Raw genomic sequence first — 25,460 nt, forward strand, 5'->3', positions numbered from 1 at the left:
TGGGCGAACGACGGGAATTGAACCCGCGCATGGTGGATTCACAATCCACTGCCTTGATCCACTTGGCTACATCCGCCCCTTATCCAGCTAAAGGATTTTTTTCTTTTTTCCGTTGATCATTATTCTATTTATTCTGACCTCCGTACTTCGATCGAGATATTGGACATAGAATGCCACTCTTTAAAAAGGAAAAAAGGAGTAATCAGCTGTGACACGAAAAAAAACGAATCCTTTTGTAGCTCATCATTTATTGGCAAAGATAGAAAAGGTCAATATGAAGGAGGAGAAAGAAACAATAGTAACGTGGTCCCGGGCATCTAGCATTCTACCCACAATGGTTGGCCATACAATTGCGATTCATAATGGAAAGGAACATATACCTATTTACATAACAAATCCTATGGTAGGTCGCAAATTGGGAGAATTCGTGCCTACTCGGCATTTTACGAGTTATGAAAATGCAAGAAAGGATACTAAATCTCGTCGTTAACTGAATTCTGAATAGAAAGATTAAGAAGAAAAAAAAGATTCAAAATACCCAATATCTTGCTAGAACAAGATATTGGGTATTTTTGTCTTTTCTTTCTTCAAAAATTCTTATATGTTAGCAGAAAAACCTTATCCATTAATAGCTGGAACTTCAACAGCAGCTAAGTCTAGAGGGAAGTTGTGAGCATTACGTTCGTGCATTACTTCCATACCAAGGTTAGCACGGTTGATGATATCAGCCCAAGTATTAATAACGCGACCTTGACTATCAACTACAGATTGGTTGAAATTGAAACCATTTAGGTTGAAAGCCATAGTACTAATACCTAAAGCAGTGAACCAGATTCCTACTACAGGCCAAGCAGCCAAGAAGAAGTGTAAAGAACGAGAGTTGTTGAAACTAGCATATTGGAAGATTAATCGGCCAAAATAACCATGAGCAGCCACAATATTATAAGTCTCTTCCTCTTGACCAAATTTGTAACCCTCATTAGCAGATTCATTTTCAGTAGTTTCCCTGATCAAACTAGAGGTTACCAAGGAACCATGCATAGCACTGAATAGGGAACCGCCGAATACACCAGCTACACCTAACATGTGGAATGGATGCATAAGGATGTTGTGCTCTGCCTGGAATACAATCATAAAGTTGAAAGTACCAGAGATTCCTAAAGGCATACCATCAGAAAAGCTTCCTTGACCAATAGGGTAAATCAAGAAAACAGCAGTAGCAGCTGCAACAGGAGCTGAATATGCAACAGCAATCCAAGGACGCATACCCAGACGGAAACTAAGTTCCCACTCACGACCCATATAACAAGCTACACCAAGTAAGAAGTGTAGAACAATTAGCTCATAAGGACCACCATTGTATAACCACTCATCAACAGATGCAGCTTCCCAAATTGGGTAAAAGTGCAATCCGATCGCCGCAGAAGTAGGAATAATAGCACCAGAGATAATATTGTTTCCATAAAGTAAAGAACCAGAAACAGGCTCGCGAATACCATCAATATCTACTGGAGGGGCAGCGATGAAGGCGATAATAAATACAGAAGTTGCGGTCAATAAGGTAGGGATCATCAAAACACCGAACCATCCGATGTAAAGACGATTTTCAGTGCTAGTTATCCAGTTGCAGAAGCGACCCCACAGGCTTGTACTTTCGCGTCTCTCTAAAATTGCAGTCATGGTAAGATCTTGGTTTATTCAAATTGCAAGGACTCCCAAGCACACGTATTAACTAGAATATAGATAATAGAAGGCTTGTTATTTAACAGTATAACATAGACTATATACCAATGTCAACCAAGTCAGCCCAAAGATTGGCTATCCATATAAATAAATTAACCAAACCAATAATTTTGTATTTGTAAATGAAGTGAGTAAAAGTTAAAAACTTTGATGGGTCTTTTCTATATGGGTTGCCCGGGACTCGAACCCGGAACTAGTCGGATGGAGTAGATAATTCTTCCTTGTTACAATAGAGAAAAATCCCTCCCCAAATCGTGCTTGCATTTTTCATTGCACACGACTTTCCCTATGTAGAAATAGCCAATATTCTATTCCAAAGAGGAAGTTCTACTAATTTTTTAATTAGTAAGTTGATTCACCTACTCTTTATTATAATAAAAGGAACATTTCAGAATGAAAAATATGAAAGTTTTTTCTTGATCATTTATCAACCCTTTCCTGTTTATTAGTTTTGTCTAATGATTAATTAAGAGGGTTGACCAGGTCATTGATACCTATAATATCCAAATACCAAATACGCTCAGTGTGTGATCCACTGAAAGAAAAAAGAGTTGTTTTGGTGAACATCAAAGAAAAAACTTGCTCTTCTTCCGTAAAAAATTCTTCTAAAAATGCCGAACCCAATCGTTGCATAAAAGTTCGTACCGTGCTTTTATGTTTACGAGCTAAAGTTCTAGCGCATGAAAGTCGAAGTATATACTTTAGTCGATACAAAGTCCGTTTTTTCGAAGATCCACTATGATAATGAAAAAGATTTCTACATATCCGACCAAATCGATCAAGAATATCCCAATCTGATAAATCCGTCCAAATGGGTTTACTAATAGGATGCCCCGATCCAGTACAAAATTGAGCTTTTGATAAGTATCCTATGAGGAGAGTAGCGGGGACTATGGTATCGAATTTTTTCATTCGAGTATCTATGAGAAATGAATTCTCCAGCATTTGATTCCTTACCAACAAAGGACTTTTTGGTACACTTGAAAGGTATCCCATAAAATCGAAGCAAGAGTTTGCTAATTGGTTTATATGGATTCTTCGCGGCTGAGTCCAAAAAAAGAAATAATATTGCCAGAAATTGATAAGGTAGCATTTCCATTTCTTTTTCAAAAAAAAACTGCCTTTTGATGCAAGAATTGCCTTTCCTTGATATCGAACATAATGTATAAGAGGATCCATAAAGAACCATAAGGTTTTCCGAGAAAAACCAGGGTACATTATCCCAAAATGTTCCATCTTCCTAGAAAAGTGGATTCGTTCCAGAAAAGTTCCAGAATATGCTAATGGTAAGCAAGAAGATTGTTTACGAAGAAACAACAAGAAAAATTCATATTCTGATACATAAGAGTTATATAGGAATTTAACTAGTCTTTTATTTTCTTTTTGAAAAAAAAGAATGGATTTCATTGAAGTAATAAAACTATTCCAATTCGAATAGTAGTTGAGAAAGAATCGCAATAAATGCAAAGATGGAACATCTTGGATACGGTATTGAAGGAGTTGAACCAAGATTTCCAAATGGATAGGATAGGGTATTTCTATATGTGATAGATAATCCAAATGCAAAAATTTGTCTTCTAAAAAGGGAAATATTGAATGAATAGAGCGTAAATTCTGAAACTTTGGTATTTCTTTTTCTTTCGGACAAGATAATTCCCGTAGCGAGAATGGGATTTCCACAACAATCGCAAACCCCTCAGATAGAATCTGAGAATAAAACTCAGAATAAAAAAAAATTTTGTAATCCAATAATCGATCTTGATTAGGATGATTAACCGAGTTATCCAAAAAATTCTGCTGATACATTCGAATAATTAAACGTTTCACAAGTAGTGAACTAAATTTCTTGTTATTCCAACTAACTATTTCCACAGGTTCAGAACCGTTTAATCCATAATCATGAGCAAATGCATAAATATACTCCTGAAAGAGAAGTGGGTAGACAAAGTATTGTTGACGAGATTTCTGTTTTTCTGAATACCCTTCGAATTTTTCCATTTGTATTTCTACTTGAATCAGAGAGAAGAAGCATTTCTCGGTTTATCGAATGATGATACATAGTGCAATATGGTCAGAACAGGGTGTTGCATTTTTAATACAAACCCTGGAAAGAAAGGGAGTCTAATCCACGGATCTTTTTCCGCTCCTTTTCTACCGAATTAGTTTATGTTTGTTCTAAATTACAAAAAAGAACAGAACAAGTTTTTTATTTTTGCAGGCCAATCGCTCTTTTGACTTTGGAATACAGCCTCTTTATCAATATACTGCTTCTTTTACACATTCAATCCATAACATCCCTTATTCAATCCATAATCAAGAATAATTAGGATTTCTAAAAAAAAAGAAAAAATAAAGGGTCCACTCATAGGAAAACCCAACCTTTCCCCACATCCGGCACTAATCTATTTTTAACGTCTAATTAGAGCGGGGAATCCTTCCAATTAGGAAGTTAAGCTCGTTGCTTTTTATTTTACCAGAATTGGAGCCAGGCTCTATCCATTTATTCACTAGACCCAGAAAATCGTAATTTTGGATTCCATTCAAAAAAGATTGATTTTATTACGACATGCTATTTTTTCCATTCATTACCTTTGAGGATCAGTCGTGGTCTTCTAGACTCTACCAAGAGTCTGGACGAATTTGTTGTTTCATCCAAATGTGTAAAAGATCATAGTCGCACTTAAAAGCCGAGTACTCTACCATTGAGTTAGCAACCCAGATAAAAAAAGGATCTTAGATACGATCGAAATCCAAAAATCAATGGAATTACACCGCGCGCTTCTGTCAAAACATTGAACTAGCAAGACATCAAAAGAAAGATTTTATCGACCATGAAAAACACTCAAATGGCAAAACGAACAGGTCCGGTTAAATTCCACTAAAGTGAAAAAAAAGAGCGACCCTAATCACGATGGCCAAATTCTCCTTTTTTTAGCGATTTTTATTAAAAAAAATATATATTATATTGTATGAGAATACATGCAAGAGGAACACCCTTATCATTTGAGCGAAGTGTAAGCAGAAAAATTAAATATGGAGTGAGGATAAAGAGACCCATCTATCTACAAATTCTATTTGTTCAATAGACCTTTGTCAATGGAAATACAATGGTAAGAAAACAAATTAGATAGAAAAAGTAAATAAAATAGGGGCTTATGTTGGATTGGCACGATATAAATCCAAATAGGATTAAGAAAGAGGTAAATTGTGTCTAAATAATTAGACAACGAGGAATACTAATAATCTTCTCCTATCCTACTTTTTTATTCATTTAGTTCTTCAATTAACTCAAAGTTCTTTCTTTTTCTTTAAAGAATTCCGCCTTCCTTAAAATATCATAAACAGTTCTTGTCGGTTGAGCACCCTTTTCAAGGAAATAGAGAATAGCTGGAACATTTAAACAAGTTTGATTCTTTATCGGATCATAAAAACCTACTTTTCGAAGATCTCTTCCTTCTCTTCGAGATCGAACATCAATTGCAACGATTCGATAGACAGCTTATTGGGATAGATGTAGATAAACAACGCCCCCCCTAGAAACGTATAGGAGGTTTTCTCCTCATACGGCTCGAGAAAATGATTCGAATTTCTGTCGATAATAATAGAAATTAGACTATGACGTCCATTAATTTCCTTACAGAAAAAACAAATTTCATTTATACTCATGACTCAAGTTGGCTAATTCTGCCTGAGAAACTTCGAAGGCAAAATCCTTCAAAAATTTTTGAGTCGTCTTTAAACTCTTTTCTTTGTCTCATTTCGAACGAATTGACTTTTATTCCTTATTCTGATCCAACTCTGTTGTTGAGACAATTGAAAATTGTGTTTACTTGTTCTGGAATCCTTTATCTTTGATTTGTGAAATCCTTGGGTTTAGACATTACTTCGGGAATTCCTATTTTTTTCTTTCAAAAGAGTAGCAACATACCCTTTTTTCTTATTTCCTTCGATAAAGCATTTATCTCTTCTATAGAAATCTAATAAGGGGGATTGATTCTGATATACTTTTATTGGACTTTCTTCGTATTTTAACCTTTCGATTTATTTCTATATTAAGGATAGACTGACAAAGTTGGCCTAATTTATTAGTTTTCACTAACCCTAGATTCTTTCCCTTGATAAAAAATAAACTCTGTCCTCTCGAGCTCCATCGTGTACTATGTTACTTAAACCCTGCGCAAATTTGGTTCGGAACGAATAGAACAGGCTATGTCGAGCCAAGAGCATTTTCATTACTATGGAAAATGATGGATAGCAAAATCCACAATCGATCATGTCCTTCAAGTCGCACGTTGCTTTCTACCACATCGTTTTAAACGAAGTTTTACCATAACAAACATTCCTCTTTTCATTGCAAAGTGGTATAGAAAATTGATCCAATATGGATGGAATCATGAATAGTCATTGGTTTTGTTTTTTGTATACTAATTAAAATTAAAACTTGCTATCTATGGAGCAATATGGATAAAAGAAAGTAAGTATTTATCCGGGAAGCCTCCGCCAAGATCCAATTTATTTAAACCCATATTCGAATTCTATCATATGAATGAAACATAGAAAAAGACGACTAAACAAGTTTGCTTAAAACTTATTTATTATTAAATTTCCACCCTCAACGGATGGCTCGAGATGATCAATCTTGAAGTGAGAAGAGAAGGATTGACTCTTCCTCAATAAATAAACTATCAACCTCCAAAAAAGTTTAATTCATTTAATTACTAGAATTAGAATTCTATTAGTAATATATTTTTTCCGTACCAAAAACAATTAACTATAATAACTAAATAAACTATTCCAATGAATAGATTGAAAGTTTTTGGTAGTTAATTGTTTTTGGTACTTCTTCGACTCGAAGACCAAAAGGAAGAAAAAAATATGATTAAGTGATTATTAAGTGATTATTAAGTGATCATAGTAGAGGCATATCCTGAATGTGCCTGCTAGATCCCATTTTTTTCATGAAAATAAAGGTAGTCAATTTGACTGGACTTAAGACTTTATTATGTTTTCTGAGAAAACATAAGATATCATTATTCTCTTTAATAAACTTTTGTCTCATACGGAGTACTATATGATTTCACCGTTTGTTTCATCAGAAACAATCTGGGACGGAAGGATTCGAACCTCCGAGTAACGGGACCAAAACCCGCTGCCTTACCACTTGGCCACGCCCCATTTCGGGTTTTATGCGACACTAATAAACACTATTATGTTTATTTGTTATTCGTCAATACCATTTCAATTACATAAATAAAGAAGAGATATTCTCTTGCTAGTATTCTACACATGCAGATAATATAGAATCAAAAAAATGCATTGATCATTACATGGAATTCTATTAAGATATTATATGAAAGTCGAATTTATTCCACTCTCATTTGAGAGTGCGAATACAAGGAGGTATTTTGTGTTTGGGAAAGTCCGAAGAAAAAAAGATTTTGAATCTGCCTTTTCCTTCTTTCCCTTAAAAAAATAACTCAATCAAAATCCAATTATTTACTCTACAAGAATGAAATGCTTGTTATGCCTAATATACTTAGTTTAACCTGTATCTGTTTTAATTCTGTTCTTTATCCTACTAGTTTTTTCTTTGCCAAATTGCCCGAAGCTTATGCTATTTTCAATCCAATCGTGGATATTATGCCTGTTATACCTCTATTCTTTTTTCTATTAGCCTTTGTTTGGCAAGCTGCTGTAAGTTTTCGATGAAATCTTTAGTACTCTGTATGCCAAATTGAATGATGTGTTCATTCCAAAAAAAAAAATTAAAATGGGTAAAAGCCGAGAAGTTTTATATTTTTATATTATGAACCCTCAATTCTAAAATTGAAATTATTCTACATTGAATGGGTAGCTACAGCAATAAATTTGGATCAGCCTTTCTACTCCCCTGCACCTAGGTTGAGCAGGTACCTTTAGGTACCTACACAATACCTATTCAATACCACCTAACCCTATTTTTGCTATTGATAAGAGTTCTTATTATAAATGAATTCTTGCAATTTTTTTCCAGAATTCATTTTTGCATTTTTAGGTATCAAAAAAAACCATCCTAGTGGATCCGTGTGGTAAGGAAAAACTGGTAATCTATTCCTTAAAAAAAAATCTTGGAGATTATGTAATGCTTACTCTCAAACTTTTTGTTTATACAGTAGTGATATTCTTTGTTTCACTCTTTATCTTTGGATTCTTATCTAATGATCCAGGACGGAATCCTGGACGCGAGGAGTAAAAATTCAATTTTTTTTTTTTCTTACAAATTGGATTTGTTTCGTACATTTATCTATGAGAAAATCCGGGGGTCAGAATTCTTTCCAGTTTGAAAGTCCCAAATGATCCAAGGGAGCGGAAAGAGAGGGATTCGAACCCTCGGTACAAAAAAATTGTACAACGGATTAGCAATCCGCCGCTTTAGTCCACTCAGCCATCTCTCCACGTTCCAAAGCGAAAGGTTTCCGTGATATGATATAGGCAAGAAATAAGAAATAACGGTTGCAAAAAACCCCTTTTTTTCTTTCAAAAGTCTATAAAAATTATATTGCCAATTCCATTTTAGTTATATTCTTTTTTCTTAATGTTAATAAAAAAAAGAAGAAAATTCTTGTTTTTTCTTTGTAAAAATCGATATTGACCGAGAGACAATCAAATAGATTTTCTCTTTAGCGGGCATTTCCATATAGGACTTGTTATAATTATAATAAAACAAGCTATATATAAAAAAACGCTTTTTTTTTTTTTGTCGATTATTTATCAAGAAAGCAAAAAGGGTTCTTATCAAATCCACCATAAAATTGGAAAGAAGCATAAAGTAAGTAGACCTGACTCCTTGAATGATGCCTCTATCCGCTATTCTGATATATAAATTCGATGTAGATGAAATTGTATAAGCGAATTTTTCGTATTTCCTTAGACTTAGACCGCGCAAGACAAGAATTTTTCGCTATTTACGATTTCATATTCTTGTTACTAGATGTTCTATAGGAATAAGAAGAAATCGCAACTCCTTTGCGCTACACATAAAAATTGATTTCGAAGGTCCTTTTTTTTTTCAGAATCCTCCATTTTAGTTCTTCCCCCCATGCAATAGAGAGGGAATGGGAAAAAAGGGGTTACTTTTATTTTCATTTTTCCCTTAAAAGATAGACTTTGAAATAGGAGTCTTGGAATAATGCTGAATTCAAAGGTTTATTTCTATAAGTATAAGATAAGAAAAACAAATCGAATCAAATTCATGGATTTACAACGACCTCGGTTGTGACTCCATAGATAAAAATGGAAAATTTCTCTCTTCGAGACCATTGAAAAAGGGCATTGAACGAGAAAGAAATCGTCCACAGATATAAAACTATCATATGCCTTGGAAAGTGATATGAGGTGCTCGGAAATGGTTGAAGTAATTGAATAGGAGGATCACTATGACTATAGCCCTTGGTAGAGTTCCTAAAGAAGAAAATGATCTATTTGATACTATGGATGACTGGTTACGAAGGGACCGTTTCGTTTTTGTAGGATGGTCTGGCCTATTGCTCTTTCCTTGTGCTTATTTCGCTTTAGGGGGTTGGTTTACAGGGACAACTTTTGTAACTTCTTGGTATACCCATGGATTGGCAAGTTCCTATTTGGAAGGTTGTAATTTCTTAACCGCAGCAGTTTCTACCCCTGCCAATAGTTTAGCACACTCTTTGTTGCTACTATGGGGGCCAGAAGCACAAGGAGATTTTACTCGTTGGTGTCAATTAGGCGGTCTATGGACTTTTGTAGCTCTCCACGGGGCTTTTGCACTAATAGGTTTCATGTTACGCCAATTTGAACTTGCTCGGTCTGTTCAATTGCGGCCTTATAATGCAATCTCATTCTCTGGTCCAATTGCTGTTTTTGTTTCGGTATTCCTTATTTATCCACTGGGGCAATCTGGTTGGTTCTTTGCGCCGAGTTTTGGCGTAGCAGCGATATTTCGATTCATCCTTTTCTTCCAAGGATTTCATAATTGGACGTTGAACCCATTTCATATGATGGGAGTTGCCGGAGTATTAGGCGCGGCTCTGCTATGCGCTATTCATGGAGCAACCGTAGAAAACACTCTATTTGAGGACGGTGATGGTGCAAATACCTTCCGTGCTTTTAACCCAACTCAAGCTGAAGAAACTTATTCAATGGTCACTGCTAACCGCTTTTGGTCCCAAATCTTTGGTGTTGCTTTTTCCAATAAACGTTGGTTACATTTCTTTATGCTATTTGTACCCGTCACCGGTTTATGGATGAGTGCTATTGGCGTAGTTGGCTTGGCTCTGAACTTACGTGCCTATGACTTTGTTTCCCAGGAAATCCGTGCAGCGGAAGATCCTGAATTCGAGACTTTCTACACCAAAAATATTCTTTTAAACGAGGGTATTCGTGCGTGGATGGCAGCTCAGGATCAGCCTCATGAAAATCTTATATTCCCTGAGGAGGTTCTACCACGTGGAAACGCTCTTTAATGGAACTTTCGTTTTAGCTGGTCGTGACCAAGAAACCACCGGCTTTGCTTGGTGGGCTGGGAATGCCAGACTTATCAATTTGTCCGGTAAACTACTTGGAGCTCACGTAGCCCATGCCGGATTAATCGTATTCTGGGCCGGAGCAATGAACCTATTTGAAGTGGCCCATTTCGTACCAGAAAAGCCCATGTATGAACAAGGGTTGATTTTACTTCCACACTTAGCTACTCTAGGTTGGGGAGTAGGGCCAGGGGGGGAAGTTCTAGATACTTTTCCATACTTTGTATCTGGCGTACTTCACCTAATTTCCTCCGCAGTCTTAGGCTTCGGTGGCATTTATCACGCGCTTCTGGGACCCGAGACTCTTGAAGAATCTTTTCCATTCTTTGGTTATGTCTGGAAAGATAGAAATAAAATGACTACAATTTTGGGTATTCACTTAATTTTGTTAGGTCTAGGTGCTTTTCTTCTAGTACTCAAGGCTCTTTATTTTGGCGGTGTATATGATACCTGGGCCCCTGGGGGGGGAGATGTAAGAAAAATTACCAATTTGACCCTTAGTCCCAGTGTTATATTTGGTTATTTACTAAAATCTCCTTTTGGGGGAGAAGGGTGGATTGTTAGTGTAGATGATTTAGAAGATATAATTGGTGGACATGTATGGTTGGGTTTTATTTGTGTATTTGGGGGAATTTGGCATATTTTAACCAAACCCTTCGCATGGGCTCGCCGTGCATTTGTATGGTCTGGAGAAGCTTACTTGTCTTATAGTTTAGCTGCTTTATCTGTCTTTGGTTTTATCGCTTGTTGTTTTGTATGGTTCAATAATACAGCTTATCCGAGTGAGTTTTATGGACCCACCGGGCCAGAAGCTTCTCAAGCTCAAGCATTTACTTTTCTAGTTAGAGACCAGCGTCTTGGAGCTAATGTGGGATCCGCTCAAGGACCCACAGGTTTAGGGAAATATCTAATGCGTTCCCCAACTGGGGAGGTTATCTTTGGAGGGGAAACTATGCGTTTTTGGGACCTTCGTGCTCCATGGTTAGAACCTCTAAGGGGCCCCAACGGTTTGGACTTGAGTAGGTTGAAAAAAGACATACAACCTTGGCAAGAACGGCGCTCAGCAGAATATATGACCCACGCTCCTTTAGGCTCTTTAAATTCCGTGGGTGGCGTAGCGACCGAGATCAATGCAGTTAATTATGTCTCTCCTAGAAGTTGGTTATCAACTTCTCATTTTGTTCTAGGATTCTTCTTTTTTGTGGGCCATTTATGGCATGCAGGAAGAGCCCGAGCTGCTGCAGCAGGTTTTGAAAAGGGAATCGATCGTGATTTGGAACCTGTTCTTTACATGAACCCTCTTAACTAAGATTTTCTTATTTATACCTGTTCTACTTTTTTTCTGTTCTGGCTCGGTTATTCTATCTAGCCGAGCCATTCATTCCTTTTTATGAAAGAAAGATAAGGGACAGAATAAAAAAAAATGAAAGAAACAAACGTATTCAATAAGCAAAAGGAGAGAGAGGGATTCGAACCCTCGATAGTTCCTAGAACTATACCGGTTTTCAAGACCGGAGCTATCAACCACTCAGCCATCTCTCCACCGCCTAATCCTTATTTTACTCCTACAAATAGAACATAGCCATATAAAAAATAAAAATATTTATTAACCTCTAGAAAGATATCAGATACAAGTTCCTTTTCGATATATCTCTGTATACTGTATACACGGATACAGGATCCGCTATACCCGCTTGTGAAATAAAGACTAAATAACCTCCTCTCACCCCCATATCCAAATAAAAAAGAGGTTAAGTAATAAATTTTAATTAAAGAGAAGAATCAATGGATTCATGATTAAACCCCTCCTACTTCTTGTATTTTTTTACAATTTTGGTTAAGTGAGGGATCAAATATGTAGTCAACTTTATTTGATGGTAGCTTGGAGGATTAGAAATATGACTATTGCTTTCCAATTAGCTGTTTTTGCATTAATTGCGACTTCCTCAGTCTTAGTAATTAGTGTACCCCTTGTATTTGCTTCTCCTGATGGTTGGTCAAATAATAAAAATGTTGTATTTTCCGGTACATCATTATGGATTGGACTAGTCTTTCTCGTAGCTATTCTGAATTCTCTCATTTCTTAAATTAAATTTGGTTAATATTTAGTAACCCCATAAAAAAGAAATAATAAAGGCCATTTAAAAAATTCGAATAGTGAGACGTATTAAAACGCAATTTGCGTTCCGAATTGCTAGCTCTTCTCTTTCAGTATTATGAAATTCCCATTAGAATATTCATTGACAGATAATAAAAAAAGGAAAACTCTAATATCTAATATAATAGAATAGAAAATGAAATGAAACGGTCGACCCAGACATAGACGGTCGACCCAAGCGGATATACGCTATAAAATATATACCGTAGCGAGCGTAGTTCAATGGTAAAACATCTCCTTGCCAAGGAGAAGATACGGGTTCGATTCCCGCCGCTCGCCCGCTTAATTTATCAAAGTACTATGATAAAAAGTTTAGTCTAGTTAATTGTTTAACTACTTATATTAAATTAAGTATTAATTAAGTATTAGTCTAGTGCCGTATCCCTTACTATATTTACCCTTCCTTTGCATCCCCCTCAAAAAAAGAGGGCGCTCCGGAGGCAGAAATAGAACTAGCCAACAGAGCCCCAAAATTGGGTATTAACTGAGACAAACAACGGGCAAACTGTTTTTAAAAGGAAGGGAGAGGTAGACTGTCCCTTTCATTTCATTTTTATTTTCTGCAAGGTAGGGAGAAGCCTTGCGCCTTCTTTTTGTGAAGGCAAGTGGCTTCGCAAATTGCTCAATTTTGCCCTCTAGGGCCCGGAACTAATGAATAAAAAAGGGTTGGATACGCCCCTCTACCATATCTAGAGAAATAGAATACTCCTTTTATAGAGACTGCTAAGTGCGGAGACGGGAATCGAACCCGTGACCTCAAGGTTATGAGCCTCGTGAGCTACCAAACTGCTCTACTCCGCTCTGTAGTACCAGAAACTGGTGGACAAAAAAGGCTTGAATACAAGCCTTTAACATGTCTAGACAAATAGAATACTCCTTTTATACAGAATGGAGCGGGTAGCGGGAATCGAACCCGCATCGTTAGCTTGGAAGGCTAGGGGTTATAGTCGACGTTGGTTGATTATTTTTAACGTCTCTAATTCAAAACCGAACATGAAATTTTGATTTCATTCGGCTCCTTTATGGATATTCTCACCACTTAACATCTATGTCAGCTTTTCTATTTGAATGGAACCAAAGCTCTCTGCTTTCTAGATGATCCTTATAGAGTAGGAGATAGAAATTCTATCTAAATCCATCTAATCTACTTACTTCGTTCCCTAATTTCATTCAAGAGATCCTGAGGAAAAGAATTGGGTTTCCACCGAGCTGAAACAATATGCGGATGGTTCTAGTAAACCAAAACTATCGTTTTTTAGCTATTTGGCTTCCTTATCCTTTAACAAAAGAAGATTTAGTTACGATTGGAAATCAACTTTTTTGTATCTTCATCCATAGATCCTTTACTCATATTTTCAAAATTGGAATACTTAAATCCAATGCAAAATTATGCTTCGCGACTCTGTACTCATATCATAATCCAATTTTTATTTTGGATGCAATTTAAATTAGTTTTTGGGTACAAATCGCCAGAATGTATATTCTTCCTCAATATGCTATTGAGAGGAAAAGGATTTAATCCTTTATAAGAACTAAAGTTTTCATCGGAATATAAAAAAAAACTTAAGGATGCCTTAAGTATATCATTTCAAATTCAGTTATTAATAGAACGAATCACACTTTTACCACTAAACTATACCCGCTACATTGTATATTATGGTATAAATGGTACCCTTTGTCAAGGATAGCCATTTGACAAGGAGGCTAATTCCCCCTTATTGAATCAGATGGAGAAGGTTCATGACACTGAGCCATTGGTACTTCTACTTCGATCGCGCGCCTTTACTTTAGGATTTAGATAGCCCCTCTCCCTCTGGTCTGTAAAATAAATCTCTTCTTACCCTGCTAATAGCGCCTGAACCAAATGTATTTATTTTGATTAGGATCCTATCCTATTCTACGGTTACGACTACAATAATCATTATTTACTTTGCGAGGACGTAAGTGTGCCAGACTGCTAAATTGTTTTATTATTCCTACAATATAAACTAGGGGATATAGGGGGTAACACTGTCCCTATAAATTCCTTTTTTCCTTTTCTTTTTTGTCCAGAATTGAACAAAAAAGAAATTATAGAAGATGTTTTCTTCCCCCATTAAGTCCGAGCCATAGAGTAAGAGTGAGATGAGTTTTCCAAATTCATCATAGACTTTCCCTATGGCTTGATAGAAGTAAGAAGCAAAGAGTTGTAACTTAAAGAGTCGTAACTTAAAGAAAAAAACGGACAGGGCTGACAGATTTACCTGATGTAAAGAAGATCCTAAAAGTCTATGATTAGTCGACTCTCTCCATTTAACACTTTCCTCTCTCTCCTTTTTTCCACTGACTCAATGCTAGTTTATTAGATTCTTGTTTAAAAGAATCAAAAAAGTTCAATAGAACTAAGAACACATAAAAAATAGCATAGAGGATCAAGGCCATTACCAAAAGTTCCTCCCAAGGATCCTATCCTATTGGGTATCTGTTCCCTGCCTTTTCCCGCTAGGATTGGAAATCTTATATTTTCCATATACCATTGAATCCTTGGGGTTCCAGAATCCGCCTATTTTACTAGCCTTCGGAAACGGAAAACCATGAACCAAGAAGAGTTGGGTATGTTTTTTTTTCTTAATTTTATTTTGAGCTCTCAAGATATCAATACATATACAATCTATACATAATGTCTCTCTCTATATCTCTATATATTATATATATATAATATGTACATTATGCAGTAGACCCATAATGGGAAATCAAAGTGGCAAATTTTTGAATTAAATAAAAAGCCCTTTTAACTCAGTGGTAGAGTAATGCCATGGTAAGGCATAAGTCATCGGTTCAAATCCGATAAAGGGCTTTTTAAATTAGTGGTAGAGTAATCTCGTGCTAAGACGTAAGTCATTGGTTCGAATCTGATAGAGTACTTTTCTACTAAATTGATTCGCTTTTTTCTTTGTTTTTGAAGCTTTCTCTTTAGAGAATTTTATGACTTAGTGCGGGATGAATGCATTTTTGGTCTGAACACTAAATGAAGCACGGAATGGAAATAAAAAAAAAATTGGACTCTTTTTCATCTTATCTTAGATCAATAAAATAACTACCTGTACTGAACTAATCTAGAATCCCTTTTAGTAATCCATTCTTATTCTATACATTTAAAATGAATTTCCCTAAAAGGTAGAGGATGATCCATGAATTAATCTAACCATCAACTAAAAAAATCCTAGATGAAAACATAGCAGAAAAGTTAGAAAAACTCTTTGCTTTGGATCTAGTTATACTTTTCGAGTATATTGACAATTCAAAAAAACTGCTCATACTATGATTATAGTATAATCACGAGCGGTTGTATATGGCCCTATCGTCTAGTGATGCCCCTATCGTCTAGTGGTTCAGGACATCTCTCTTTCAAGGAGGCAGCGGGGATTCGACTTCCCCTGGGGGTAGGGAGTATTATGAAAGGAGGTTAATCATAGATTAGCAAAAACCCTAGAATAAATTCTTCCTGGGTCGATGCCCGAGTGGTTAATGGGGACGGACTGTAAATTCGTTGACAATGTCTACGCTGGTTCAAATCCAGCTCGGCCCAAAAATCTAGGGCTTCGTGAATATGAACTAAATCCTTTTGTTTTTCTCCCATAAAATAAAATGTCTGATCTATAGAAATAAAAGAGAAATAAAAAAGGGGATTTTTTTTTCTAATCCATATCTCTCTCATTCCTTTCTTACAAACAAAAGAGTTTTTCTTGTTGAAGGGTGGATTATTATCCATTTTTAGTGATAAAAAATCACGACATACTAGTTATGTCACTCTCACTATACCCACGTATAATATAATATTAATATGTGGGTATGTAGTATATGATTCGTCTATTTCTTAGAGTACGACAGACGAATCGAATCTTCTTATGGTTCTATTTAAGAATGGGTATGCCATACACCCCGCGGGGATTGTAGTTCAATTGGTCAGAGCACCGCCCTGTCAAGGCGGAAGCTGCGGGTTCGAGCCCCGTCAGTCCCGAACTAGGGTTCAATGAATGGAGAAATTCATATTTCCTTTTTCCATGAAAAAAAAGGGGCAGGGAGCAAGATCAAATACCCATAGGGCACCCTTACTTCACTTTTTTATTTTGCATCTCTCATTAAAGAGGGAGGGAAGGAGTATAGGAATTTTTTTCACTACTCCCGATCGATAAAGATAAAGAAAGACACACATACGATATGTGGATTAGTAGAATTTTAGGATATTACTCTATCTTTCTTTATGATGATACCATCCTCATCTTAATTTCCTATTCCACTGTTATGGAATAGAGTACCGGTATTTTACCGGAATCCATACATAAATTGTATTCCCTTTTTATTTCAGACCTCTTTTCCCCATCTCACTTCTACTGCTTATTTGGATGTCTATGTGACCCATAGAAAGTTGCTCATATAATACATACATAATTGTATGTATAACTATAAGAAAAAGGAAGAGAAATTGTATAAGATTAAGAAAGCTCGTGGGTTAGAGATATAGAAAAGAAAAAGTAGAAAAAAAAGGATTAAAAAAGAGGGAATTCCTAATCCAATCAAAAAACCCATTTTGGTCTTAGTATGGATATAGGATCTTCCTATGTTATACTATATAACTCTCATCCATGAATTGATTTGATAGATCCGATATTCATAATATTGAATTGATTCAGTATTATCAGAATGCAAGCCCTACCCTTGAATTTACAAGATACCCCTTTTTCCTCTCCATGGGATTACATCCCGAGTTATTGTGAAAATAAAAAATAAAGAGGTTATGGAAGTCAATATTCTCGCATTTATTGCTACTGCACTGTTCATTCTAATTCCTACTTCTTTTTTACTTATTATTTATGTAAAAACAGTCAGCCAAAATAATTAAGTGGAATTCCAATTAATCATTGAAGAAATGAAAAAGGGATTAAATAAAAAAAATCCAAGTCTTAAATGAAAGGATCTGGTTGGAATCTTAAAGTGTGGTAGAAAGAACTACATATAGTTTTTTCTACGACACTTTAGAGTCTTTCTATTATATTATCTTTGAATCTACATAGAATAGATTAGTAGATTGAAATAGTTAAGTAGTCTAATTCAATTTCTTTTTTCATTGCATCCACTTAATTTCAATCAGGTCAAAATAAAAAAATCGAAGACAATTCTTGACCAAAGAATCCATGGAAGGAAAGAAAAATAATATAAGAATAGACTATAGTAAAAAGTAAAAGGAAAAAACCAGCGAATCTTTCATGCTTAAATATCCCGCGAGATGCTTCAAAAGAGAATAAAAATTATTCTAAGAATAAAGAAAGAGTATAAAACAAATGGAAAATGTGTGATATGCCGTGAATAGTTCCGTGGAAGAAAGTCTAATTTTCTTATGTATAGAACTTTTTTTAACCATTAGTCATTTCTAGTAGAAATTCTTAATTGGTATAATGGCTCTTTCTTACAATACAAGAGTTTCTTACAGGAGTGAAACAAAACTAAAGAAAAAGATTAAAGAATAACGTTTGACAAAATAATTAATGCAAAACGATCAATTAAAAAAAGAATTGATACAACAATTTGATTACTTAATCAATTAGTAGTATCGTATCCCTAGAGTCCACTCCTTCCCCATACTACTAGTGAAAGAGAAAATGTAAAGACTACCATTAAAGCAGCCCAAGCGAGACTTACTATATCCATCTAAATTATGTCTCCTATTTCTATGAAGGGATTATTCTACTATTGATCAATAATCATAGTGGAATCAAGGGTACAGAGTCAAAAAGGGCTTCTGCCCTAAGGCCATGGATCAATCAGTTCAAGGAATTTACTCCTAACAAATTCTTATAGGAATTCTTGTAGAATTAGAGAGCATTAAAAATACGATACTATAAAGCCCTTTTTTCCTTACCTTAAAAAAGAAAGAGTACGGGAATGATGTCCTGAATAGAAGAAGCGGGAATAGGAAGATTTTTTATTCCTTTTGTTACTCTAGTGTATGTAGGTCACATAAGATGTACGATAAAAAAATGTATGATAATTAGGAAGTCTTGATATTCTTTCGTGGAGTCCCTTCTGGAATCTTAGATTGAAAAAGAGAAGAATGCCCCTTAGGGACCTTTCTTTGGATACCAAGATTTCTGACATCTTATCCTCGTATTTAAAAATTCTCAAATCGAATCAATTAAGAACCAATTCAAATTCATATAATAAAAGAATAAGGAAACACTACCTCACCCCTATTGATAACCATTTTGGCCACTACCGCCAAAACAAACCCTAACCCTAGTTTAAGGATAGAACTATGGTATGGTTTCTCTAAACCCAGTATCGGCAGGCTTAGTTACTCTCTTGCCCGAACTTATGCGAAGTAAAAATTGATTGAATTCGATCAGTACTAGAAAACCTAAGTATTTTATTGATCAGGCGGCACCCAGATTTGAACTGGGGATAAAGGATTTGCAGTCCCCTGCCTTACCGCTTGGCCATGCCGCCAAAAAATCCGATCGAAAATCTAGAAAACAGCAAGTATTCATCCACGTTTTCTTACGAAAAGCCCCTTTCTTTTATTTTGAATATAATTAAACTTACTTTTTTCCAATCTTTTTCAAAAAAGATACTCCTGCTTTTTTTGATCCAGTTTCGATTATTCTCCTCGATAGATTCTATCTTAAAACATACATTGCTAACACAATAAAACTTCCCATTTCTTTCTATTGAGATGAAAAAGAAGAAAAGTGGATTTCTAGTCACAGGCTGCAAAATTCAGAACAAATTGGAACCATTAACTAGAATTCTCTTTCTTTTTTGAATTGCAGTAGTGAACTACTCTTAAATCGGTATTATCTCCCCCCCTTCAATTTCAATGGCATAATAAAATATTATGGCTTTATGCTTAATCCGTGTATAGGTGAACTTTAGGTCCGAGCAGCATTATTATCCAAAGATCCCCTTTATGTACATATCTCTATGGGGAATCGTGCTTTAATTTTTCAAAGTATTAAATTAAATATCTTGAATAAAAAAAGGAAATTTGCTCTGATATTAGAGTATAACCTGACTATCTTGGCCTACCCAAGTGAAATTACGATAAAAGAAAAGCATGGATATGGGGAGAGGTGGATAATTAGATTGGCATGTACTTAAAAAAGGGACTTACTTTATTTTAGAATTCCACAATGAAATACTTAATTTTCTAGCAATTATACTACTCCGATCCGAAATAAAAAAGAACCCTCAAATTATTTTTAGAAATTAAAGTAAGCACGCTATTCTAAATCGAAGTAAAGTAAAACTTTCTAGTGTATTATATTACGGCTTTATTACATTCATAGAAAGGGGATAAAATGAGAAATCTTTGCCATTCAATCTGATTAGAATATTATAAAGTATAAGTGGCATAATTTTTTTTGTAGGAATATTTTAGCAATTCATTTTCATTTCATTTGTACCCCTGGTAAACTAGAATTTTCGTCGAAATGGTCTCTATTCATATGTATGAAATACATATATGAAATACGTATGTGGAGTTCCCTAGAATTTCATGTGATTCAGTAAACAGAATATAGATTCCATGATTGCTAGATCAATCCGTAGGGATTGATGAAGAGTGAGCTGATAATGGAATTTTTCTTTGATAAACAGGAAACTTAAGATTAAGATGCTCCGGAATGGAAACGAGGGAATGTCCACAATACCCGGATTTAGTCAGATCCAATTCGAGGGATTTTTTAGGTTCATTAATCAAGCCTTGGCAGAAGAACTTGACAAGTTTCCAACAATTAAAGATCCAGATCACGAAATTGCATTTCAATTATTTGCGAAAGGATATCAATTGCTAGAACCCTCGATAAAAGAAAGAGATGCTGTGTATGAATCACTCACCTATTCTTCCGAATTATATGTATCTGCGAGATTAATTTTTGGTTTCGATGTGCAAAAGCAAACCATTTCTATCGGAAACATTCCTATAATGAATTCCTTAGGAACCTTTATTATAAATGGAATATACCGAATTGTGATCAATCAAATATTGCTAAGTCCTGGTATTTACTACCGCTCGGAATTAGATCATAAGGGAATTTCTATCTACACCGGGACTATAATATCAGATTGGGGAGGGAGATCGGAATTAGCAATTGATAAAAAAGAAAGGATATGGGCTCGCGTGAGTAGAAAACAAAAGATATCTATTCTAGTTCTATCATCAGCTATGGGTTCGAATCTAAGAGAAATTCTAGATAATGTTTCCTACCCTGAAATTTTCTTGTCTTTCCCGAATGCTAAGGAGAAGAAGAGGATTGAGTCAAAAGAAAAAGCTATTTTGGAGTTTTATCAACAATTTGCTTGTGTAGGTGGGGACCTGGTATTTTCGGAGTCCTTATGCGAGGAATTACAAAAGAAATTTTTTCAACAAAAATGTGAATTAGGAAGGATTGGTCGACGAAATATGAATCGGAGACTTAATCTTGATATACCTCAGAACAATACATTCTTGTTACCACGAGATGTATTGGCCGCTACGGATCATTTGATTGGAATGAAATTTGGAACGGGTATACTTGACGATGACGATATGAATCACTTGAAAAATAAACGTATTCGTTCGGTTGCGGATCTGTTACAAGATCAATTCGGATTGGCTCTTGGTCGTTTACAACATGCAGTTCAAAAAACTATTCGTAGAGTATTCATACGTCAATCGAAACCGACTCCCCAAACTTTGGTAACTCCAACTTCAACTTCAATTTTATTAATAACTACTTATGAGACCTTTTTTGGCACATACCCATTATCTCAAGTTTTTGATCAAACGAATCCATTGACACAAACTGTTCATGGGCGAAAAGTGAGTTGTTTAGGTCCTGGAGGGTTGACGGGGAGAACCGCAAGTTTTCGGAGCCGAGATATTCATCCGAGTCACTATGGGCGTATTTGTCCAATTGACACGTCTGAAGGAATCAATGTTGGACTTACTGGATCCTTAGCAATTCATGCGAGAATTGATCACTTGTGGGGATCTATAGAGAGTCCGTTTTATGAAATATCTGCTGAGAAAGCAAAAGAAAAAAAAGAGAGACAGGTGGTTTATCTATCACCAAATAGAGATGAGTATTATATGATAGCAGCAGGAAATTCTTTGTCCTTGAATCAAGGTATTCAGGAAGAACAGGTTGTTCCAGCTAGATACCGCCAAGAATTCTTGACTATTGCATGGGAACAGATTCATGTTAGAAGTATTTTTCCTTTCCAATATTTTTCTATTGGGGGTTCTCTCATTCCTTTTATTGAGCACAATGATGCGAATCGGGCTTTAATGAGTTCTAATATGCAGCGCCAAGCAGTTCCACTTTCTCGGTCCGAGAAATGCATTGTTGGAACTGGATTGGAACGCCAAACAGCTCTAGATTCGAGGGTTTCCGTTATAGCCGAACGCGAGGGAAAGATCATTTCTACTGATAGTCATAAGATACTTTTATCAAGTAGTGGGAAGACTATAAGTATTCCTTTAGTTAACCACCGTCGCTCTAACAAAAATACTTGTATGCACCAAAAACCTCGGGTTCCACGGGGTAAATCCATTAAAAAAGGACAAATTTTAGCAGAAGGAGCTGCTACAGTTGGGGGGGAACTTGCTTTAGGAAAAAACGTATTAGTAGCTTATATGCCATGGGAAGGTTACAATTTTGAAGACGCAGTACTAATTAGCGAACGTTTGGTATATGAGGATATTTATACCTCTTTTCACATCCGGAAATATGAAATTCAGACGGATACGACAAGCCAGGGCTCCGCTGAAAAAATCACTAAAGAAATACCACATCTAGAAGAACATTTACTCCGCAATTTGGACAAAAATGGAGTTGTTAGGTTGGGATCCTGGGTAGAAACTGGTGATATTTTAGTAGGTAAATTAACGCCTCAGATAGCGAGCGAATCATCATATATCGCAGAAGCTGGATTATTACGGGCCATATTCGGCCTTGAGGTTTCCACTTCAAAAGAAACTTCTCTGAAATTACCTATAGGTGGAAGAGGGCGCGTTATCGATGTGAAATGGATCCAAAGGGACCCCCTCGACATAATGGTTCGTGTATATATTTTACAGAAACGTGAAATCAAAGTTGGGGATAAAGTAGCCGGAAGACATGGGAATAAAGGGATCATTTCCAAAATTTTGCCTAGGCAAGATATGCCCTATTTGCAAGATGGAACACCCGTTGATATGGTCTTCAATCCCTTAGGAGTACCCTCCCGAATGAATGTGGGACAAATATTTGAAAGCTCGCTCGGATTAGCGGGGGATCTGCTAAAGAAACATTATAGAATAGCACCCTTTGATGAGAGATATGAGCAAGAGGCTTCAAGAAAACTTGTGTTTTCAGAATTATATGAAGCCAGTAAAGAAACAAAAAATCCATGGGTATTTGAACCCGAGTACCCGGGAAAAAGCAGAATATTTGATGGAAGAACAGGCGACCCCTTTGAGCAACCTGTTCTAATAGGGAAGTCCTATATCTTAAAATTAATTCATCAAGTTGATGAGAAAATTCATGGGCGTTCTACTGGGCCCTACTCACTTGTTACACAACAACCGGTTAGAGGAAGAGCCAAGCAAGGGGGACAACGAGTAGGAGAAATGGAAGTTTGGGCTTTAGAAGGATTTGGTGTTGCTCATATTTTACAAGAGATACTTACTTATAAATCTGACCATCTTATAGCTCGCCAAGAAATACTTAATGCTACGATCTGGGGAAAAAGAATACCTAATCATGAGGATCCTCCAGAATCTTTTCGAGTGCTCGTTCGAGAACTACGATCTTTGGCTCTAGAACTGAATCATTTCCTTGTATCTGAAAAGAACTTCCAGGTTAATAGGGAGGAAGTTTGATCGGAATAAATATAAATTCTTTTCTTATTTCTATTTTATGATTGACCAATATAAACATCAACAACTTCAAATTGGACTCGTTTCCCCTCAACAAATAAAGGCTTGGGCTAACAAAAACCTACCTAATGGAGAAGCCGTTGGCGAAGTCACAAGGCCCTCTACTTTTCATTATAAAACCGATAAACCAGAAAAAGATGGATTGTTTTGCGAAAGAATCTTTGGACCCATAAAAAGCGGGATTTGCGGTTGTGGCAATTCTCGAGCGAGCGGAGCTGAAAACGAAGACGAAAGATTTTGCCAAAAATGCGGGGTAGAATTTGTGGATTCTCGGATACGAAGATATCAAATGGGATACATCAAACTCGCATGTCCCGTGACTCATGTGTGGTATTTGAAAGGTCTTCCTAGTTATATCGCGAATCTTTTAGATAAACCTCTTAAGAAGTTGGAGGGCCTAGTATACGGCGATTTCTCTTTTGCTAGGCCCAGCACTAAAAAACCCACTTTTTTACGATTACGAGGTTTATTCGAAGAGGAAATTGCATCCTGTAACCACAGCATTTCTCCCTTTTTTTCTACCCCAGGCTTTGCAACATTTCGAAATCGGGAAATTGCGACAGGAGCAGGTGCTATTAGAGAACAATTAGCAGATTTGGATTTGCGAATTATTATAGAGAATTCTTTGGTCGAATGGAAGGAATTAGAAGACGAGGGGTATAGTGGAGATGAGTGGGAAGATAGAAAAAGACGAATAAGAAAAGTTTTTTTGATTAGACGCATGCAATTGGCGAAACATTTTATTCAAACAAATGTAGAACCAGAATGGATGGTTTTGTGCTTATTACCGGTTCTTCCTCCCGAATTGAGACCTATTGTTTATAGGTCTGGAGATAAAGTAGTGACTTCAGACATTAATGAACTTTATAAGAGAGTTATCCGTCGGAACAACAATCTTGCCTATCTATTAAAAAGAAGTGAATTAGCGCCAGCAGATTTAGTAATGTGCCAGGAAAAATTGGTACAAGAAGCCGTGGATACACTTCTTGATAGTGGGTCCCGCGGGCAACCGACGAGGGATGGTCACAATAAAGTATACAAATCACTTTCAGATGTAATTGAAGGTAAAGAGGGAAGGTTTCGCGAGACTCTGCTTGGGAAACGGGTCGATTACTCGGGGCGTTCTGTCATTGTTGTGGGTCCTTCGCTTTCATTACATCAATGTGGATTACCTCTAGAGATAGCAATAAAGCTTTTTCAGCTATTTGTAATTCGCGATTTAATCACGAAACGCGCCACTTCTAATGTCAGGATTGCTAAAAGGAAAATTTGGGAAAAGGAACCCATTGTATGGGAAATACTTCAAGAAGTTATGCGGGGACATCCTGTACTGTTAAATAGAGCACCTACTCTGCATAGATTAGGCATACAGGCCTTTCAACCCACTTTAGTAGAGGGGCGTACTATTTCTTTACACCCATTAGTGTGTAAGGGTTTCAATGCAGACTTTGATGGAGATCAAATGGCTGTTCATCTACCTTTATCCTTGGAAGCTCAGGCGGAAGCCCGTTTACTTATGTTTTCTCATATGAATCTCTTATCTCCTGCTATTGGGGATCCTATTTGCGTACCAACCCAAGACATGCTTATCGGGCTTTATGTATTAACAATTGGAAAGCGTCGAGGTATTTGTGCAAATAGATATAATAGTTTCAGAAACTATCCAAATTTAAAAGTCAATTACAATAATAATAATTCTAAGTATAGGAAAGATAAAGAACCCCATTTTTCTAGTTCTTATGATGCACTGGGAGCTTATAGACAAAAACTAATCAGTTTAGATAGTCCCTTGTGGCTACGATGGAACCTGGATCAACGCGTCATTGGGTCAAGAGAAGTTCCGATTGAAATTCAATATGAATCTTTGGGGACTTATCATGAGATTTATGCTCACTATCTAATAATGGGAAATAGAAAAAAAGAAATTCGTTCGATATACATTCGAACCACTCTTGGTCATATTTCTTTTTATAGAGAAATAGAGGAAGCCGTACAAGGATTTAGTCAGGCCTATTCATACACTACCTAAACAAGAAAGTTAGATTCGGCGATGCCCCTCCCCTTTGCTTTCGGGGGGCATTCCGAT

General features: G+C 36.2%; 13 protein-coding genes and 16 non-coding genes across 29 annotated transcripts; 15 read left to right on the forward strand and 14 right to left on the reverse strand. All coding sequences in view use genetic code 11, as the record gives it.

The window, feature by feature from the left end:
• Positions 1-2: 2 nt before the first annotated feature.
• trnH-GUG lies at positions 3-77 on the reverse strand. The gene has a single exon. It is a non-coding gene; the product is annotated as a tRNA-His (tRNA).
• Positions 78-208: 131 nt separating this feature from the next.
• rps19 (ribosomal protein S19) lies at positions 209-490 on the forward strand. The gene has a single exon. It carries the CDS (start codon positions 209-211, stop codon positions 488-490), a length of 282 nt encoding a protein of 93 aa, YP_874632.1.
• Positions 491-618: 128 nt separating this feature from the next.
• psbA (photosystem II protein D1) lies at positions 619-1,680 on the reverse strand. Its single transcript has one exon. The coding sequence runs from the start codon at positions 1,678-1,680 to the stop codon at positions 619-621; it is 1,062 nt and encodes a 353-aa protein (YP_874633.1).
• Positions 1,681-1,901: 221 nt separating this feature from the next.
• On the reverse strand, positions 1,902-1,934 carry trnK-UUU. The gene has a single exon. It is a non-coding gene; the product is annotated as a tRNA-Lys (tRNA).
• A 271-nt stretch (positions 1,935-2,205) lies between these two features.
• matK (maturase K) lies at positions 2,206-3,741 on the reverse strand. The gene has a single exon. The coding sequence runs from the start codon at positions 3,739-3,741 to the stop codon at positions 2,206-2,208; it is 1,536 nt and encodes a 511-aa protein (YP_874634.1).
• A 689-nt stretch (positions 3,742-4,430) lies between these two features.
• Positions 4,431-4,468, reverse strand: trnK-UUU. The gene has a single exon. It is a non-coding gene; the product is annotated as a tRNA-Lys (tRNA).
• Positions 4,469-5,026: 558 nt separating this feature from the next.
• Positions 5,027-6,074, reverse strand: rps16 (ribosomal protein S16). Its single transcript has 2 exons — positions 6,035-6,074; positions 5,027-5,244 (listed from the first exon to the last, which is right to left on the reverse strand). Exons 1-2 carry the CDS (start codon positions 6,072-6,074, stop codon positions 5,027-5,029), a joined length of 258 nt encoding a protein of 85 aa, YP_874635.1.
• Positions 6,075-6,845: 771 nt separating this feature from the next.
• trnQ-UUG lies at positions 6,846-6,918 on the reverse strand. The gene has a single exon. It is a non-coding gene; the product is annotated as a tRNA-Gln (tRNA).
• Positions 6,919-7,266: 348 nt separating this feature from the next.
• Positions 7,267-7,452, forward strand: psbK (photosystem II protein K). The gene has a single exon. It carries the CDS (start codon positions 7,267-7,269, stop codon positions 7,450-7,452), a length of 186 nt encoding a protein of 61 aa, YP_874636.1.
• Positions 7,453-7,864: 412 nt separating this feature from the next.
• On the forward strand, positions 7,865-7,975 carry psbI (photosystem II protein I). Its single transcript has one exon. It carries the CDS (start codon positions 7,865-7,867, stop codon positions 7,973-7,975), a length of 111 nt encoding a protein of 36 aa, YP_874637.1.
• A 114-nt stretch (positions 7,976-8,089) lies between these two features.
• On the reverse strand, positions 8,090-8,177 carry trnS-GCU. The gene has a single exon. It is a non-coding gene; the product is annotated as a tRNA-Ser (tRNA).
• A 981-nt stretch (positions 8,178-9,158) lies between these two features.
• psbD (photosystem II protein D2) lies at positions 9,159-10,220 on the forward strand. The gene has a single exon. The coding sequence runs from the start codon at positions 9,159-9,161 to the stop codon at positions 10,218-10,220; it is 1,062 nt and encodes a 353-aa protein (YP_874638.1).
• On the forward strand, positions 10,168-11,589 carry psbC (photosystem II 44 kDa protein). The gene has a single exon. It carries the CDS (start codon positions 10,168-10,170, stop codon positions 11,587-11,589), a length of 1,422 nt encoding a protein of 473 aa, YP_874639.1.
• A 145-nt stretch (positions 11,590-11,734) lies between these two features.
• trnS-UGA lies at positions 11,735-11,822 on the reverse strand. The gene has a single exon. It is a non-coding gene; the product is annotated as a tRNA-Ser (tRNA).
• Positions 11,823-12,178: 356 nt separating this feature from the next.
• psbZ (photosystem II protein Z) lies at positions 12,179-12,367 on the forward strand. Its single transcript has one exon. The coding sequence runs from the start codon at positions 12,179-12,181 to the stop codon at positions 12,365-12,367; it is 189 nt and encodes a 62-aa protein (YP_874640.1).
• A 279-nt stretch (positions 12,368-12,646) lies between these two features.
• Positions 12,647-12,717, forward strand: trnG-GCC. The gene has a single exon. It is a non-coding gene; the product is annotated as a tRNA-Gly (tRNA).
• Positions 12,718-13,165: 448 nt separating this feature from the next.
• On the reverse strand, positions 13,166-13,239 carry trnfM-CAU. Its single transcript has one exon. It is a non-coding gene; the product is annotated as a tRNA-Met (tRNA).
• Positions 13,240-13,330: 91 nt separating this feature from the next.
• Positions 13,331-13,378, reverse strand: trnG-UCC. The gene has a single exon. It is a non-coding gene; the product is annotated as a tRNA-Gly (tRNA).
• A 679-nt stretch (positions 13,379-14,057) lies between these two features.
• On the reverse strand, positions 14,058-14,081 carry trnG-UCC. Its single transcript has one exon. It is a non-coding gene; the product is annotated as a tRNA-Gly (tRNA).
• A 1,127-nt stretch (positions 14,082-15,208) lies between these two features.
• On the forward strand, positions 15,209-15,267 carry trnM-CAU. The gene has a single exon. It is a non-coding gene; the product is annotated as a tRNA-Met (tRNA).
• A 7-nt stretch (positions 15,268-15,274) lies between these two features.
• On the forward strand, positions 15,275-15,338 carry trnT-GGU. The gene has a single exon. It is a non-coding gene; the product is annotated as a tRNA-Thr (tRNA).
• A 452-nt stretch (positions 15,339-15,790) lies between these two features.
• On the forward strand, positions 15,791-15,863 carry trnE-UUC. Its single transcript has one exon. It is a non-coding gene; the product is annotated as a tRNA-Glu (tRNA).
• A 61-nt stretch (positions 15,864-15,924) lies between these two features.
• trnY-GUA lies at positions 15,925-16,006 on the forward strand. The gene has a single exon. It is a non-coding gene; the product is annotated as a tRNA-Tyr (tRNA).
• Positions 16,007-16,364: 358 nt separating this feature from the next.
• trnD-GUC lies at positions 16,365-16,438 on the forward strand. Its single transcript has one exon. It is a non-coding gene; the product is annotated as a tRNA-Asp (tRNA).
• A 777-nt stretch (positions 16,439-17,215) lies between these two features.
• psbM (photosystem II protein M) lies at positions 17,216-17,320 on the forward strand. Its single transcript has one exon. The coding sequence runs from the start codon at positions 17,216-17,218 to the stop codon at positions 17,318-17,320; it is 105 nt and encodes a 34-aa protein (YP_874641.1).
• A 716-nt stretch (positions 17,321-18,036) lies between these two features.
• petN (cytochrome b6/f complex subunit VIII) lies at positions 18,037-18,126 on the reverse strand. The gene has a single exon. It carries the CDS (start codon positions 18,124-18,126, stop codon positions 18,037-18,039), a length of 90 nt encoding a protein of 29 aa, YP_874642.1.
• A 724-nt stretch (positions 18,127-18,850) lies between these two features.
• Positions 18,851-18,921, reverse strand: trnC-GCA. Its single transcript has one exon. It is a non-coding gene; the product is annotated as a tRNA-Cys (tRNA).
• A 1,165-nt stretch (positions 18,922-20,086) lies between these two features.
• rpoB (RNA polymerase beta subunit) lies at positions 20,087-23,317 on the forward strand. Its single transcript has one exon. It carries the CDS (start codon positions 20,087-20,089, stop codon positions 23,315-23,317), a length of 3,231 nt encoding a protein of 1,076 aa, YP_874643.1.
• A 37-nt stretch (positions 23,318-23,354) lies between these two features.
• Positions 23,355-25,403, forward strand: rpoC1 (RNA polymerase beta' subunit). Its single transcript has one exon. It carries the CDS (start codon positions 23,355-23,357, stop codon positions 25,401-25,403), a length of 2,049 nt encoding a protein of 682 aa, YP_874644.1.
• Positions 25,404-25,460: the final 57 nt, after the last annotated feature.

The sequence above is a fragment of the chloroplast genome of Hordeum vulgare (assembly GCF_904849725.1).
Source record: "Hordeum vulgare subsp. vulgare chloroplast, complete genome".
Lineage (NCBI taxonomy): Eukaryota > Viridiplantae > Streptophyta > Magnoliopsida > Poales > Poaceae > Hordeum > Hordeum vulgare.